This window comes from Astatotilapia calliptera, chromosome 14 (assembly GCF_964374335.1).
Source record: "Astatotilapia calliptera chromosome 14, fAstCal68.1, whole genome shotgun sequence".
Classification (NCBI taxonomy): domain Eukaryota; kingdom Metazoa; phylum Chordata; class Actinopteri; order Cichliformes; family Cichlidae; genus Astatotilapia; species Astatotilapia calliptera.
In genome coordinates this window covers 1,097,645-1,114,127 of record NC_137435.1, presented here as the reverse complement: position 1 = coordinate 1,114,127, position 16,483 = coordinate 1,097,645, and the positions used below count along the sequence as shown (strand labels likewise).

Sequence of the window (16,483 nt, the reverse complement as noted above, 5' to 3'; positions counted from 1 at the left end):
CAACAGAGTTCCCAGACGGGATATTTTCCAGCACCCAAGAACTCCCAAAAGCAAAAATTTGGTGCATATGAGCAGAACCCAGTTTCAAAGCAGCCGTCTATAATCTGAAACTCTGGGATGGTTCCAAGGTCCTGTTTCCACTTCAGAGTCTGAAACTACAGGCATTAGTTGTATAAAAAAAAGTATGTTTGCATAAAAGAGGTTCATGAAGATCATATAAACCAAACCCCACAGAAGAGGGGCTTCATGATTTTTCTTTTCCAGCAGACGAAACCTTCGCAGTCATTATTTTCTTTGCTCTGTTTTTGAAAATTCTCAGAAAGCTGTCACGGATTTCTTTGGTTCGTACTCCGTAGATGATAGGGTTGATTGTTGCTGGGAAAAGGATGTACATGAGTCCCATGGAATTGTTGATATCTGTTGGTATGGGGATGTTCAGGTTGTGAGAGAGGAAGGTGATGCTGCCCACCAGGTAAAAACACATCATAACAATGAGGTGAGTGCTGCAGGTGTGAAAAGCTTTCCTGCTGTCTTCACCGGCTGCTGCCGATCGCAAGACCACGCTCAGTATCTTCATATAGGAAAAGAAAATAATTGGTATGTCAGCTCCTACAAAGCAGATGATGACAGCAAGGCCAGCTGCACTGCTCCGGCTTGTGCTGTCACACGCCAGGCTGACCAGCGCCATGTGGTCGCAGTAGCAGTGCTGGATTACGTTGGAACCACAGAACTGCAGAGAACCTGCCAAACCTACGAGCGTCGCCATGACGGAGACGCTGCGCACCAGCGTGAAGAGCACTAGCCTCACCAGCATGGAGGAGTTAATTATTTCATTGTAGCGCAGTGGCCGGCAGATGGCGAAGTAGCGGTCCAGTGCCATTGCCAACAACAGGGTTGACTCCACTGAGGACAGGAAATGAATGAAGAACATTTGAGTCAAGCAGCCCACCAATGAAATCTCATTCCAGTCGAACAGAAAGCCAAGGAGCATGTTGGGGATGATGGTTGTCACAACCAGGATGTCAACAAAGCAGAGCGTGCAAATGAGGAGGTACATGGGGCTGTGCAGTCTCTCCACGCTGCAGATGACGTACACCAGCAGCGAGTTTCCGAGCAGCACCAACAGGTAGGAGGCGCTAAATGGCAGCGCCAACAGCCGGCGGTGTTTCTGCAGCGAGGGAAACCCTCGTAACACAAATGTGCAATGGGAGAAGTTTCTGCTTAGCGGTGCTTCCAACATGGCTCTGGCTTCACCTGCACAGAGACGGCCACACAGAAACAGTCAGCACCACCGTCGCCGAGAGGACACGGGGACTTATCCAAATGCAGTTCTTGCCTGCTAAAATTTTCCACTTCTTCCAAACACAATTACATTTTTAAGGCTGCTGAAAAGATTGCACACACAGTGAGCATACTTCATTTAAATTGGCGGTGGGCACCTCACCGCGCAGTCTGCCTTTACCGACATGTGTGAAAGAATCGGCTGTGCTTAAGTTCACTGAATTTTGGTGCTGTAACCGTAGCTGTAAAACAGTGCAGTATTTTTTTCTTTTAAACAGGTTTTTTTTGGTAAATAATGACCAAAAAAAAAGGGATTTCTACATAAGTAGTTAGTGCATTGGTTCATCTGGAACTTTTGAAAATGTAAACGGAATACAAAGATTTTAAATCTCACAAACTCGTATTTTACTCACAATAGAACACAGAGGACATATTCCTGATATCTAATTTGATGGCAGCAACACGTCTCAGAGAAGTTAGGATGAGGCAACAAAAGGCCGGAAAAGTAAGAAACAGTGAGAGGAACATTTGATAACTAATTGGCAACAGGTCAGTGACAGGCCTGCAAAAAACTGCAATTTCAGAATAATGTTCTTCAGTTCCAAATTGTCTTTGAACGTCTCGTCATGCACAGGGACAAGGCCGATAACTGTGACCTGTACATTACAACATCAGTGCACGGGCTCAGGAACACTTCAAAAGAACCAGCGAGCAGCTCAGCGTGCAGGTTACTGCTCCATCACACAGAGATGAAGCCACGTGTGACCACGATGGAGAAACAGCACCATGTCCTCTGGACCAAAACTCCTTAAAACAGATCTGAGGTCAGACCCATCCAAACATGGAGGTCCTTAGACTGAAGAGGACGAAGCAGAGCCAGGACTGCTGAGCAGCTGGAATCCTCCATCAGACCATCACACACTGACGTTAGAGAGCAAACATGGACCTGTCCTACTTTTACAGATGTGCTGCTGCCATCACGTAAATAGAATAAAATATGGGTTTCCGAGATTTGCACATCGTTGCATTCTGTGTTTCACCTCAAATTAAACTAGTTTCTATTTTTAAATAGCTGATTAAAAGTACTCTGAGTACTTTGAGCAGAGGTGGGACCAAGTCATTGTTTTGCAAGTCTGAAGTAAGTCTCAAGTCTTTATCCTCAAGTCTCAAGTCAAGTCTCAAGTAATGTCAGGCAAGTCAGAGTCAGAATCAGAATCAGAATACTTTATTGATCCCTGGGGGAAATTATGAGTCGAGTCTCAAGTCACTGGTGTAAAAGTCCGAGTCAAGTCACAAGTCTGAAACTTTGAATTTCAAGTCCTTTCGAGTCTTTAAAAAAACCCCGAAAAAAAGCATGTTGCAGTTATTCTAAATGTAAATATTAGACCATGTAATTATAAAATCTGTGTTTTTCTCAACACATGACAAAATAGTGAACTTAGAAAATATACACAAATTGTGAAATTGCACCTCTTTAAAATGCAGCTCAATTAAACCTAGCTCCAAGAATAATTTTCACCGACAGTTCTGAGATAAGCTGCATGTTATTCTTGGATGCGGTTGTAGGACCGGCTTTGAAATCGCATGACAAAAATATCATACACATTAAAAAAAACTGTATCACCAACGTAGCCTGGACAACATTTGCTAGTTAGATGAAGTCAGCTATCTCATCGTAGCATATTTATATGCATATTTATAATTATACGGTTCTTGGAGTGAGTGCATACACTCATGAAGTTTAGTAACTTCAGGTCACTGCAACAAGCCCAGGTACAGTTTACCGACGGATGGGTGCAGGACCTTGAAATGCACCGTGTAGAACGAAAGACCATCGTACGTATCATAAGTTTACCAGTCTCACAAATCGTCTTCATAAATACACATTCCTTAACCGTTTATTAATAGGACCTTTGAGCTCAACGGTAATTAATTAGTAGTGTAAATAATTTCTGGTAGCATCACAGAAATGTAGCAGTGACAATAATACTGTATGCTGTAATCGTACTGGACAATTAGTGATACAAAAAACCTGTTTTATCCTGTGAATAAAAGTATATGTTTTTGTCAATGTACCATAATAACAGAAGCGAAACGCAATATTGTGTCAGGACAATTCACTATTTATGCACAATAAACAAAGGAGCATAGCGCGACAATTTCTGTTCAGCGCCAGACTTGCTTGTAACCTATATCACTAATTATGTTAAGAAAAATGACGTATTAACGACTAAAAAACACTGACCTTCGTGTAAATGCTTGGAGCAGACTAACCTGTGAGCTGGAGTGTTCTGGGACGTTATATTTGGTCTTTGAATGGCTGCAATCGAGGCCATCCGTCACGTCTTTGTTACTTCGGAAACATGGCTCGAACAATTTCTCTTCAACGAGGTAATCCGATAACAACCGATCTCTTTACCCGTCGGCTTCCCGTGGCTGTCATGCGACCGGCTATTGCAGTTAATAATACAACAGCTTCTTGACATTTTTGTGTTTCTTTTTATCGCTGTGTGACTGATTTTAATTGAAAGCCTGCGTGCGCTAGTACCTCTTGCCACGAGTTCCCAGAATCCTTTGCGGTTCTACCCGTGAATGACGTCACATTTTCAATCTCTATATAATATGCATGTTAAATTTTATATTTGGGGTAAAATATCAAGTCTTTTCAAGTAAACCGGTTCAAGTCCAATTCAAGTCCCAAGTCATTGGTGTAAAAGTCCAAGTCAAGTCAGAAGTCTTAGAACATTTTTTCAAGTCAAGTCTAAAGTCATAAAATTAATGACTCGAGTCTGACTCGAGTCCAAGTCATGTGACTCGAGTCCACACCTCTGACTTTGAGAACTGTCTCAGTGTTTGGACTCTAACCAAAATATTTTTTAAAATCCAAACACTGGTTTTAAAAAGCAAACAAAAGTGAGAAGAAAGAGAAAACAAGATCTTTCTTACCTGCAGCGCTGGTTTAACGTCAGGAAAAACCCGGTCTTTTCTCAAGTCATCTTATAGCCAGTTGCTCATGTCCCACTGAAAGGCTGACCTCAAACACAGCACCGCTGTGATTGGCTCAAAGCAGCTTGTGGCAGTGTAAAGGTCCCTGAGCCCATCGGTCTCCGGAGGTTTGTCAGGGTGTGGGTCTGTTAGGACAACGAGCAGAGACATGTGGGACAACCTGACGCGACTCTGAATCTGGTGATTTTTGTGCATACGCACTTCTGACGTGTTTTTCACTGAATACCAGATTCAGTTTTTTTTTTTTAAACTCCAGCGCAATGTCTGTTTTATAAGGCCGATACATATTCTGATTCTCGTGTGATAAACACTGAGTTAACAAACTTTAAGTTAAGTTCCTAATCACATTTTATGTTTGCTAGCATGTGCAAAAATAAATAAATACTTAAATGTTCTTCAGAAAGAAAATAACTATTATATAAGTGATTATATCTTTCCTCCTACGATGAAAAGCTGCAGCGTGATATTATTTCCTGCTCTGATATTGAATTCAGAGGAGCGCAGATGTTTCCTCTGAGGTTTATCTAATTTGACTGTTGCTCCTTCCTTCAGGTATTTCATCTGTATATTTGTTCCCATTTTCCTTTTGAAGCTAATTGGTTCCGAGGTCAGTACAACAGAATTTGGCTTCCTTTGAGAAGAACACAGGGATTAATTATCGGGGCTGCTTAATTGGCTCTTTCTGTCACACTACTGGGAATCTCAGAGCTGCAGCTCTAATCAACACCGGCCTGAACACCATGTGATCATGCAGAGACCAAACATCAGAAAAATGAATAAGTTGACATATGAGCATAATGAAAGGCCAAAGATAGTTTGGATAGAGTTTGATGGCGTTAAGATGACTTTATTAAGACAAAAGACAAAACAACGATTTACCTGTTAGCATGCATCGAAAAATCAATAACCAAATATAACTTCAAGTTTATTAAAAATGATAACAGCTTAACATTAAATGGTTTTTCTACCAGAACCTCAAACAACAACATGCGATATTTGATGTGATCTGATGCTATGGTGTTCATTTCAGGACATCCTCAGGTCTCAGGAAAAACGCCATCTAAGCCATCTTATGTTTAGTGAAAGTATTAAAGTTCGCTGCTGTTTGGTTATTGTAGAACATCTGACTAATATTGTTCGTTAATGCTGCTTTCATATACCTGTTCCAAGTAGTACGCTGTGCACGCACGCAGTGAGACAGCGCGAAGGTGAGACCCGCCCCCCCGCGGGAGTGAAGTTGCTTACATGTAATGGCTGCTCGGTTACGTAGTAAAACAAAGCTTGCTAGTAATCACGAATCCAGAGTCATTACTGAACATAAAACATGGTGTCAGAAGTTGTGGTTTGGTCGTGTGCTACAGCCCTGCCGAGCTGTCAGGCTAACGTTTTCTCAGCACTTTGCGGACGAAGCAAACAACCAGCTAGCGTTGCTTGGCTATCGTAGCAAAGGCTATTAAGCATCAACGACCACGTCAGACGGATTCCATAGGCCAGAACCTTTGGTGTTCAGTGGAAACATCGCTGAGAAGTGGTGTGTATTCGAGCAGGAATACGACATATTCATAGCTGCTGCTCATTCCGATAAGGATGTTCGAACTAGAGCGTTCATCCTGCTAAACCTGGCCGGCTCTGAAGCCATCGAGCGGGAGTGCGCCTTCGTTTATGCACCTGCTGTGCACGTGGGGGAAGGAGAACACAGACGATTGGTGACCGAAGCAGAATCGAGAGAATGTCTCAAGTGCAAATTTCGGGAACTGTGTAATCCCCAAACAAACATAACAATGGAAAGGCACAAGTTTAACACCAGAAACCAACGACCAGATGAAACAATTGAGTCTTACGTGAGCGACTTGAAAAATAAGGCAGGCAGTTTCAGATTTGGCCAGCTTAAAGACGAGCTATCAGAGACAGACTCGTTTGTGGTATAAATAGTGACAGCATGAGAAAGCAACTGCTGCGCGACAGTGACCTGACTTTGAGCAAAGCAATTGAAATGTGCCAGATATTCGAGCAGACAGATCAACATACAAAACTCTAGCAGCTCCAAAACAAATTGTCACGGTCCGGGTCAGCGGCCGTGTGAAGAGTGGAAAGGAGGACTCAAATGATGATCCAAGATGGCGCGGCCACGTCCAGACGCCTTCCTGACCGCTCCGCTCCGACTATCCACTTTTCTTGTTTTTTACTTATTTTTTGCTCTGGTTTACATCCCAAAATCCTCTAGTCTTATAGTATACGACAGCGGATCACTTGTAAACATCGGTGCCAAGGTTGCACATCTAATCATGGACACTTTTAAACCTGACCCTTCCTGGCCGCCAGAGATTCTACGCGGCGCGGAGAACAACAAAGGACGGGCCGCTCATCCGAGGCGCAGAACAAAGAAGCGCCGGGGAAAACGCGCTGGTATTAGGAACAGACTGAGACAGCAGGCGCATCGCGCACCACTGCCCAGTATCCTACTGGCCAATGTACAATCCATGGAGAACAAGCTCGATGACCTAAGAGCAAGGGTCACCTTCCAACGTGACATGAGGGACTGCAACATTCTGTGCTTCACGGAGACATGGCTGTCCCTCACCGTGCCGGACCAGGCCGTAACTCCGTCGGATTCATTCTTTGTGCTCCGCGCGGACAGAACGGCAGAGTCGAACAAAACCAAAGGTGGAGGAGTGTGTTTCATGGTAAACAGAAAGTGGTGTGATGCCAGGAGTATTTCTACTCTCTCCAGCGGCTGCTCGCCACATCTGGAGTTCCTGAGCATTAAGTGCCGCCCTTTCTATCTGCCCCGTGAGTTCACCTCAGTCATCGCCATGGCGGTCTACATCCCACCCCAAGCGGACACAGGTATGGCTTTGTCCGAATTACATGATGTGCTGAGCTCGCTTCAAAACAAGGACCCGGGCGCAGCCCTCATTGTAGCAGGAGACTTTAACAAAGCGAACCTCAGACAAGTCATGCCAAACTTTTACCAGCATGTCTCGTGTCCAACGAGAGGGGATCGGATTTTGGATCACTGCTACACGCCATACAAGCAGGGCTACAAAGCTGTCTCACACCCGGCTTTTGGGAAGTCTGACCACAACGCCATCTTCCTCATTCCCCAGTATAAACAAAGCATACGGAGGGAAGACGTGACCACGAAGGAAGTAAAACGGTGGACTGCCCAATCAGAAGCTACGCTACAGGACGCACTCAACGACGTAGACTGGGACATGTTCAGAGCATGCACAGTCGACATCAACGAGTTTACGGAAGTAGCAGTATGCTTCGTCAATATGCTAGCGGAGGAGATTATCCCCACTGCGAGAGTCACCACATTCCCAAACCAGAAACCGTGGATGGACAGATCGATCCGCACTGCAGTAAACGCCAGGACCGCCTCCTACAACGCGGGTCTCGCCACTGGCGATATGAGCGCCTACAAAGCGGCCTCATACAGCGCGCGGCGCGCGGTGAGAGATGCCAAACGCCGGTACCGGGAACGTGTGGAGTCCCGCTTCCACCAGGGCGACACACGGAGTATGTGGCACGGACTACGCACCATTACGGACTACAAAGCCAGGGACACTGCGCCGATCAATGCCGACTCTGCATTCACCAACGAGCTGAATCGGTTCTACGCCCATTTCGAGGTTAGCCAGGCGGCTAATGCTATCTACCGCCTGACTACCGAGGACAGTGACGTCATCAGCGAGAGACCGGTGACCAGCATCGCGGAGCATGACGTCCGAGCGGCACTGAGGAGAGTGAACACAAGGAAAGCGGCGGGGCCAGACGGCATCACCGGCCGTCTGCTGCGCTGCTGTGCTGACCAGCTAGCAGGTGTGTTCACTTACATCTTCAACGAGTCCCTGGCGAAGTCTGTGGTCCCCACATGCTTCAAAAGATCCACCATCATCCCTGTGCCCAAGAACAGCAAACCCTCATCCCTGAACGATTACCGGCCAGTTGCACTGACCTCGGTAGTAAAGAAGGTGTTTGAGAGGCTGCTGAAGAACATCATCTCCTCCTCCATCCCAGACACCACAGATCCGCTGCAGTTCGCCTACAGATCCAACAGATCCACAGAGGATGCCATCGCCCACGTCCTACACACCACTCTCAGCCACGTGGACAAGAAACAGGGTAACTATGTGCGAATGCTGTTTGTTGATTACAGTTCAGCGTTTAACACAATAGTGCCCTGCAGACTGTTCACAAAGCTGAGGGATCTGGGACTTAACAGCCGTCTGTGTGCATGGGTGTTGGACTTCCTCACTGGCAGAACTCAGGTGGTGAGGGTGGGCAGGTGCTTCTCCAACAGCATCACCATCAACACAGGAGCACCTCAGGGATGTGTCCTCTCGCCACTGCTCTACTCCCTCTACACTTCAGACTGTGTGGCCACCCATGGCTCCAACACCATTGTGAAGTTTGCTGACGACACAGTGGTGTTGGGTGCCATCTCCAACAACGATGAGACGGCCTACATGGATGAAGTGAAGAATCTGGCATCGTGGTGCCAGGACAACCACCTCCAGCTGAACGTCAGCAAGACCAAGGAGCTGGTGGTGGACTTCAGAAGGGGTCAGCACAGAGACTACAAGCCCATCATCATCAATGGAGCTCCAGTGGAGAGGGTGCAGTCCTTCAAGTATCTTGGTATCCACATCTCCTCAGACCTGACATGGGCTGCCCACATTCAGGTCCAGACCAAAAAGGCTAGGCAGCGCCTGTATCACCTACGACAACTGAGGAAGTTCAGGGTCTCTCCAAAGATCCTCAGGATTTTCTATACAGGCGCTGTGGAGAGCATCCTCACACAGAACATGACATCGTGGTTCGGGAACAGCTGTGTGAAGGACCAAAAAGCTCTCCAGAGAGTGATCCGTACAGCAGAACGCTGCTGCAGGATTGCTCTCCCCCCGCTTCAGGACACCTACACCAGGAGATGCCGGACTAGAGCAGCGCAGATACTGAAGGACCCGTCCCATCCTGGCAACAAACTGTTCCAACTTCTGCAATCTGGTAGAAGGTTCCGCATCTTCCGGGCAAGGACAGAGAGACTCAAGAGGAGCTTCTATCCCCAAGCCATCCGTGCCCTAAACACACACACCCGCCCTCTCAAATCATCTATAATTGACTGAGTCAGGACTCTTCCAGACACTAAACCAAGGCACAATGTACATCCCAATTCCTTTAATTTTAAATATGTTTATATTGTCTATCCTGTAAAATAGTCAGATATCTATTCATATTAATGTACAGAATTCACCTGCTTGCTGCTACTACTGCACATTCACCCAGTGTATATACTATATGTGTGTGTGTATATATATATATATATATATATATATATATATATATATATATATATATATATATATATATATATATATATATATATATATATATATATAATGTTCTTCCTCTACACCCCCCCCCCCCCCCCACATTTTTGCACATGTCGAGGAGTGTGTCAGGCTACATTTCACTGTGTGTTATACTTGTATAACTATGCATGTGACAAATAATAAAGAACCTAGAACCTTGAACCTTGAACCTTGAACCTTGAAATGCAGCACTTACTCAGATATGAAGGCGATTTATTGACAATACCAAACATAAAGTGGAGATGGCAAAACAGAACTAAGGATGAACTAAACTGGGCGAAACTACACAAAGGAGTGGCAAACCTGAACATGAAGGGAGAACAGCAGGGAGAGCACGCAGGGGATTTCACAGGGTATAAACACAGACAACGCGACGAGGAGCAGAGGAAAACACACACTATAAGTACACAGAGAGACACTGGGAAATCACACACAGGTGGGGGAAACAGCTGGACCTGATTAACCTGACGAGACAGGGGAACACTAACACCAGGGACCAATAGAGGGAGCACAAACCCAGAACCCAGTATCTAAAATCCCAAACACAAACCATCCTAAAACAGCCACGAATAATAATGAAAGTAATAACAATAAAGAACATAAACACAAAGTCACTGAGCCATGGCCACAGGACCATGACAGTACCCCCCCCCCTCAAGGGCTGGCCCCCGACAGCCACAGAAACACACCACCAGATCCGGGCGGGCGGCAGGGGGCCCAGGACGGAGGGATCGGGCCATGACCAAAGATGGAGGCCCCAGAGTCCCAAAAAAAGGCACACAAAACTCACAGGGGAGCAGAGTCCGAAACACAGTTCAGGTGGCCGGCCCGGGGCCCGATAACACAGGAGGCCAGGATGGGACAGTTCAGGAGGCCGGCCACGAAGAAGGCCGTGGTGGCGCGCAAAAGGTCCAGGAGGCCGGCCGTGCAGAAGGCAACGGCGGTCCGGGGGCCGGCCAGTAGCCTAGCCAGTGGTCTAGAAAACGGCCGTTTAGCTCCAGACCCAAACGAGGCCGGGCCAGGCGAGGCTGAAGGCACGGAAGCCAGGGCCGCAGCAGGCGAAGATGATGAAGCCGCCGCAGGCGAAGATGATGAAGACGCTGCTGCAGGCGATGATGCGGACACGAAGGCTGGACCAGACGAGGATGCAGACACGAAGGCTGGACCAGACGAGGATCCAGACACGAAGGCTGGACCAGACGAGGATGCAGACACGAAGGCTGGACCAGACGAGGGTGAAGCTGGGCCGGGCGAGGACGAAGCTGTAGCTGAAGCCGGGCCAGGCGAGGATGAAGCTGACGCTGAAACTGGACCAGGCGAAGCTGACGCTGGAGCTGAAGCTGGACCAGGCGAGGCTGAAGCTGAGGATGAAGCTGGACCAGGCGAGGATGAAGCTGGACCAGGTGAGGCTGAAGCTGAAGCTGGACCAGGCGAGGATGAAGCTGGACCAGGTGAGGCTGAAGCTGAAGCTGGGCCAGGCGAGGCTGAAGCTGAAGCTGGGCCAGGCGAGGATGAAGCTGGGCCAGGTGAGGATGAAGCCGGGCCAGGTGAGGATGGGTCCTCAGGCTGAGGTGTGGCCGTAGCAGGCGGTAGCACTGCCGGTGGTGGTACTGCAGGAGGCGGTGCTGCAGCCACAGGTGGAGAAGCAGCCACAGGTGGAGAAGCAGCCACAGGAGGCCGGACGGGCTCCTCGGGCCCCCCAGCCGACGTGGCAGCCGGTGTGGCATGAGGCCGGACGGGCTCCTCGGGCCCCCCAGCCGACGTGGCAGTCGGTGTGGCATGAGGCTGGACGGGCTCCTCGGGCCCCCCAGCAGGCGAAGCAGGAGGCTGGACGGGCTCCTCGGGCCCCCCAGCAGGCGAAGCAGGAGGCTGGACGGGCTCCTCGGGCCCCCCAGCGGGCGAAACAGGAGGCTGGACGGGCTCCTCGGGGCCCCCAGCGAAAACAGCCGCAGAACCAGCGGGCACCGGGGCCTCCGGCACACACAAAACAAAACCAGTAGGCACGTGGGCCTCCGGCACACATGAAACAAAACCAGTAGGCACGTGGGCCTCCGGCACACATGAAACAAAACCAGTAGGCACATGGGCCTCCGGCACACATACGGAGGGCTGCCGCTGCGCAGAGCACTGACCCTGCTCAGGCAGTGACAGCCTGGTGCAGTTCACAGCTGGCATCTTGGCCTCCAGGGGTCCAGAGTAAGCTGAGGGCAGTAACCCAGCCTCTGAGGAAGCCCCGGAGTGAGCAACAGTCTCTAATGTTGCCAGCTTTTGAGGAACAGGTCCGTTGTAAAACAGTTCATCTCCCTGCTTAGAAACAGCGGTGGAAAAACAGTGTGAATATTGTGACTCAGCCATTAACTGAACTATGGGTTGTAGCGATGCTAGCGGTGGTGGTGGCTGAGTGGCTAACTGGAGCGGCGGCAGAACAGGTAATTGTGGCCTTAGGGAGGCTAACGGTTGAGCTACAGACCGGGAAGCTTGTGGCTGGACACAGAACTGAGCCGGAGAATGGCGAAAAAGTCCTGGCTCAGAAGGGGCGGCAGAGACACAGTCTGTCAGTTTTGCAGAGGGTTTGTAGACGCCCACTTGGGAAGGATCCGTTACCACGAAGGTAGGTAAGCGATCCATACTGTCTCTCATCCCGCTCTGAATAGCCCCAGAAAACAAAGTCCCGGAATCTGGGGAAGCCAAAGCGTCCCGCTCACTCACCGCATCGGGCTGCTCGAAAGGGAATGCAGACGGGGGGTGAAGTCCAAGATCCAAAAGGAGAAACTCCCGCTCCCACGAACAAAGCGAGCCTAGAAGCCATGGGAGACCGGTCACCAGACGCTGTAGCCGCCTCTCTATAGCGCGCTGGGACGTGCCACCCGGGTTTTCCAGCCACAGGTCGATAAGCTCCTGTGTGGCATCGATTAGATTCTCCCGTAGCTCCTTGGACGGGTTAAGCGCTGCTGGGTCCATCTCGTGGTCGCGTCGTACTGTCACGGTCCGGGTCAGCGGCCGTGTGAAGAGTGGAAGGAGGACTCAAATGCAGCACTTACTCAGATATGAAGGCGATTTATTGACAATACCAAACATAAAGTGGAGATGGCAAAACAGAACTAAGGATAAACTAAACTGGGCAAAACTACACAAAGGAGTGGCAAACCTGAACATGAAGGGAGAACAGCAGGGAGAGGACGCAGGGGATTTCACAGGGTATAAACACAGACGACGCGACGAGGAGCAGAGGAAAACACACACTATAAGTACTACAGAGAGACACTGGGAAATCACACACAGGTGGGGGAAACAGCTGGACCTGATTAACCTGACGAGACAGGGGAACACTAACACCAGGGACCAATAGAGGGAGCACAAACCCAGAACCCAGTGTCTAAAATCCCAAACACAAACCATCCCAAAACAGCCACGAATAATAATGAAAGTAATAACAATAAAGAACATAAACACAAAGTCACTGAGCCATGGCCACAGGACCATGACACAAATGGCCGCAAAGGTGGATACCTTGCATCACATTATAAAGAAAAACATCTACACAAAGTCAAGACGAAGACAGGCAATGAGCGTGCAACACAACCAGAACATAGGCCCGCTCACGCAATAACAAACTGCAACAACTGCCACGAGGCAAAAAGAGACAAATGCCCAGCATATGGCCAGCAATGCCATAAGTGCCAAAAATGGAATCACTTCCAGAAATGCTGCAAGTCATCACAAACACGGCAATTCAAAAAGAGACCCGTTAACCACATTGAGATGCAAGCGCCTAGCAGTGATGAGGAAATGTTCTATGTGAATGGAATTAATATAGACACTATAAACCCCTGCTTTCCATACAAGAATGACATTTTCACCATGGTGCATATTAATGGAAAACCCATAGAGCTCAAGGTGGACATGTAATGTCATGCCGGCTGACCTTTTTGAACAACAGAGACAAGATGAAAAACTCCTGCCATCACAGAAAACTAAACTGGTGGCATATGGAGGAGAGGAAATTCAAACAACTTGCACCGCGACACTCTCATGCCACTCTGCAGGAAAGGAATACCCTCTGCAGTTCTTCGTAGTGAAACGAGACGTATAACCCCTACTTGGCTTACCAGACTCACTCCGCTTACAATTAATCACATTGAACAAAGAAGTCCACCATGTATCCAAGGATGTGGAAAACACCTTTTCAAAAATCTTCTTAGAGTATTCAGACCTCTTCAAAGATAAACTTGGTAAGCTTCCGGTTACCTATTCCATGAAAGTAGTAAAGTAGTAAAGCTTGCACGCAAAATACCAGTTCCAATGCAAGACAAGGTTAAAGCAGAATTAACCTGCATGGTCGAGTTGGGTGTGATCACCCCTGTCACTGAGCCAACAGAATGGGTGTTGTCTATGGTGGCGACCCACAAGAAAAATTCAGATGACATCAGACTCTGCATCGATCCAAGAGATCTAAACAAAGCGCTGAAACGCCCGCATCACCCTATGGGTACTATAGAGGAGGTAGCCACCCAAATGCCTAACTCCAAAGTTTTTTCTGTCGTGGATGCGAAATGCTCCTTTTGGCAGATAACGCTCGACCAAAATTCATCCATGCTCACGACTTTCAGCTCTCCGTTTGGCAGATTCCGCTTTCTCAGAATGCCGTATGGAATAAACTCAGCCAGCGAGGTGTTCCAGTGTGCAATGGAGCAGATCTTTGCTGGATCGTCGACGACATAATCATCAGCGGAAGAGATATGAAAGAGCATGAACAGAATCTCAGAAAGGTACTCGACCGTGCAAGGGAAGTCAAGCTGAGACTCAATCCTCTAAAGTGCAAATTCTGTCTCATAGAAGTCTGCTATGTTGGTCACGTTTTCACAAGCAAGGGCTTAAAGCCTGACCCAGCAAAGACTAAAGCAATTAAGGAGATGCCCACACCTGAAAACGTCATAGCTCTCCAACGCTTCTTAGGGATGATTAATTACCTAGGAAAGTTCATTCCTAATTTCAGTGAGCTCTCAGCCCCACTTCGGGAGCTAACGTGCAAAGACATTCAGTGGTACTGGCTGAAGCAGCATCAAGATGCATTCAATGCCTTAAAACAGAGCCTAACAAGTCCACCCACTCTCAGCTACTACGACGTCCAGAAACCCGTCACGCTAATGTGTGATGCCTCGCAGTATGGACTCGGGGCTGCATGCCTCCAGGAAGGCGCCCCGATCGCCTACTCCTCTCATACTCTGACGCAGACCGAAATGCGCTATGCACAGATCGAGAAGGAACTTCTTGCAGTTGTATTCGCATGTTCCAAGTTCAATGATTACATCTATGGAAAGCAAATCCAAATCGAAACCGATCACCAGCCGTTAGTCACTATCCTCAGCTCCAGCCAGACTGCAGCGCATGATGCTCAGACTGCAGAAGTACAACTTTCAGATGGTGTACAAAAAAGGCTCGCAGATGTACCTCGCCGACACTTTGTCCCGTGCTCCCACAAGCTCGACAGATCAGCACAGTGATGAAACAGCAGACTACGAGATCATGTCGATCCAACAAATCTCTTCTTCTAGGCTGACCCAGCTGAAGGAACACACTGCCTCTGATCCAGAGCTACAGAAACTGAGCACTGTCATAATGAGAGGCTGGCCTTGCAGACAAACTCAGCTGCCCACAGAACTTCGTCAATACCACCCATATCTGGATGAACTCACCCTAGAAGATGGCATTGTCATAAAAGGCCTGAAGACAGTGATCCCAAAGTCTTTGCAAAAGGATTATATTGCCATCCTCCACAGAGGGTACCCAGGCACAGAAGCTACTAAATGCACAAAACACAATGACTGAAGCTACTAAACACAATGACTGAAGATATAGAGCAAGAAACAACTGCGTGTCCGGTGTGCAACAGCACCAGACCACATCAACAGAAAGAGCCACTCAAGCTACATCCAGTGCCGGACTTACCCTGGTCAACCATCGCCACTGACATCTTTGAGTGGAATGGTCGACATCACCTGGTTGTAGTCGACTCTTACTCAGGTTGGTTCGAGGTAGACTTGCTTCGTGACCTAACTGCCAGCACTGTCATTACGAAGCTCAAAAGACACTTTTCCGTCCATGGCTGCCCGCACATAGTAATATCAGACAATGGCACCCAGTTCACTAGCCAACGCTTTGCAGACTTTGCTTCGGACTGGGACTTTGTTCATGTGACAAGTAGCCCACACTATCCGCAGGCCAATGGACTGGCTGAACGTGCAGTTCGCAGTGCAAAGCAGCTGATGGAAAGGTCAAAGAGAGATGGAACAGATGTCTTCCTCAACCTACTCAATCTCCGCAATGTGCCACGAGATCACACACTAGGTTCTCCAGCTGAAAGGCTGATGTCAAGACAGACGCGCACTACCCTACCTGTGTGTAAACGTCTGCTCATTCCCAGCCCCAAAAGCAACAGAGCTGTTAAAACAAACTTAGTTCACAAGTGCCATGCACAAAAGAAATACTATGACAAGTCCAGCAGACCCCTCCGTCCCCCCATGCCAGGTGAGGTTGTGCGGATGCAAATGCGTCATGGACATGACTCCTTAGGGACTATCAAGGAAGCCTGCACGGAACCCAGCTCATACATCGTCCAGTCAGGAGGCGGAGAGTACAGGCGGAACCGAAGGCATGTCCTCCCAGTCCCTGAACCGCCACCACAACACGGAGATTCCCGTGATGATTACACCGCGGCCCAACCACCAACCACAAGTTCCCCACAGCACATCCAAAGACCTGTGCAACACACTGAAGAACAAACACATAGCCGCACACAAAACTTCACACAAGCCCCTGTC

At 48.4% G+C, this 16,483-nt stretch overlaps 1 protein-coding gene across 1 annotated transcript; it reads right to left on the bottom strand.

Moving 5' to 3' along the window:
* Positions 1 to 244: 244 nt before the first annotated feature.
* Positions 245 to 1,325, bottom strand: LOC113036284 (olfactory receptor 51E2-like). The gene has a single exon (XM_026192515.2). It carries the CDS (start codon positions 1,238 to 1,240, stop codon positions 245 to 247), a length of 996 nt encoding a protein of 331 aa, XP_026048300.1. The 5' UTR covers positions 1,241 to 1,325.
* Positions 1,326 to 16,483: the final 15,158 nt, after the last annotated feature.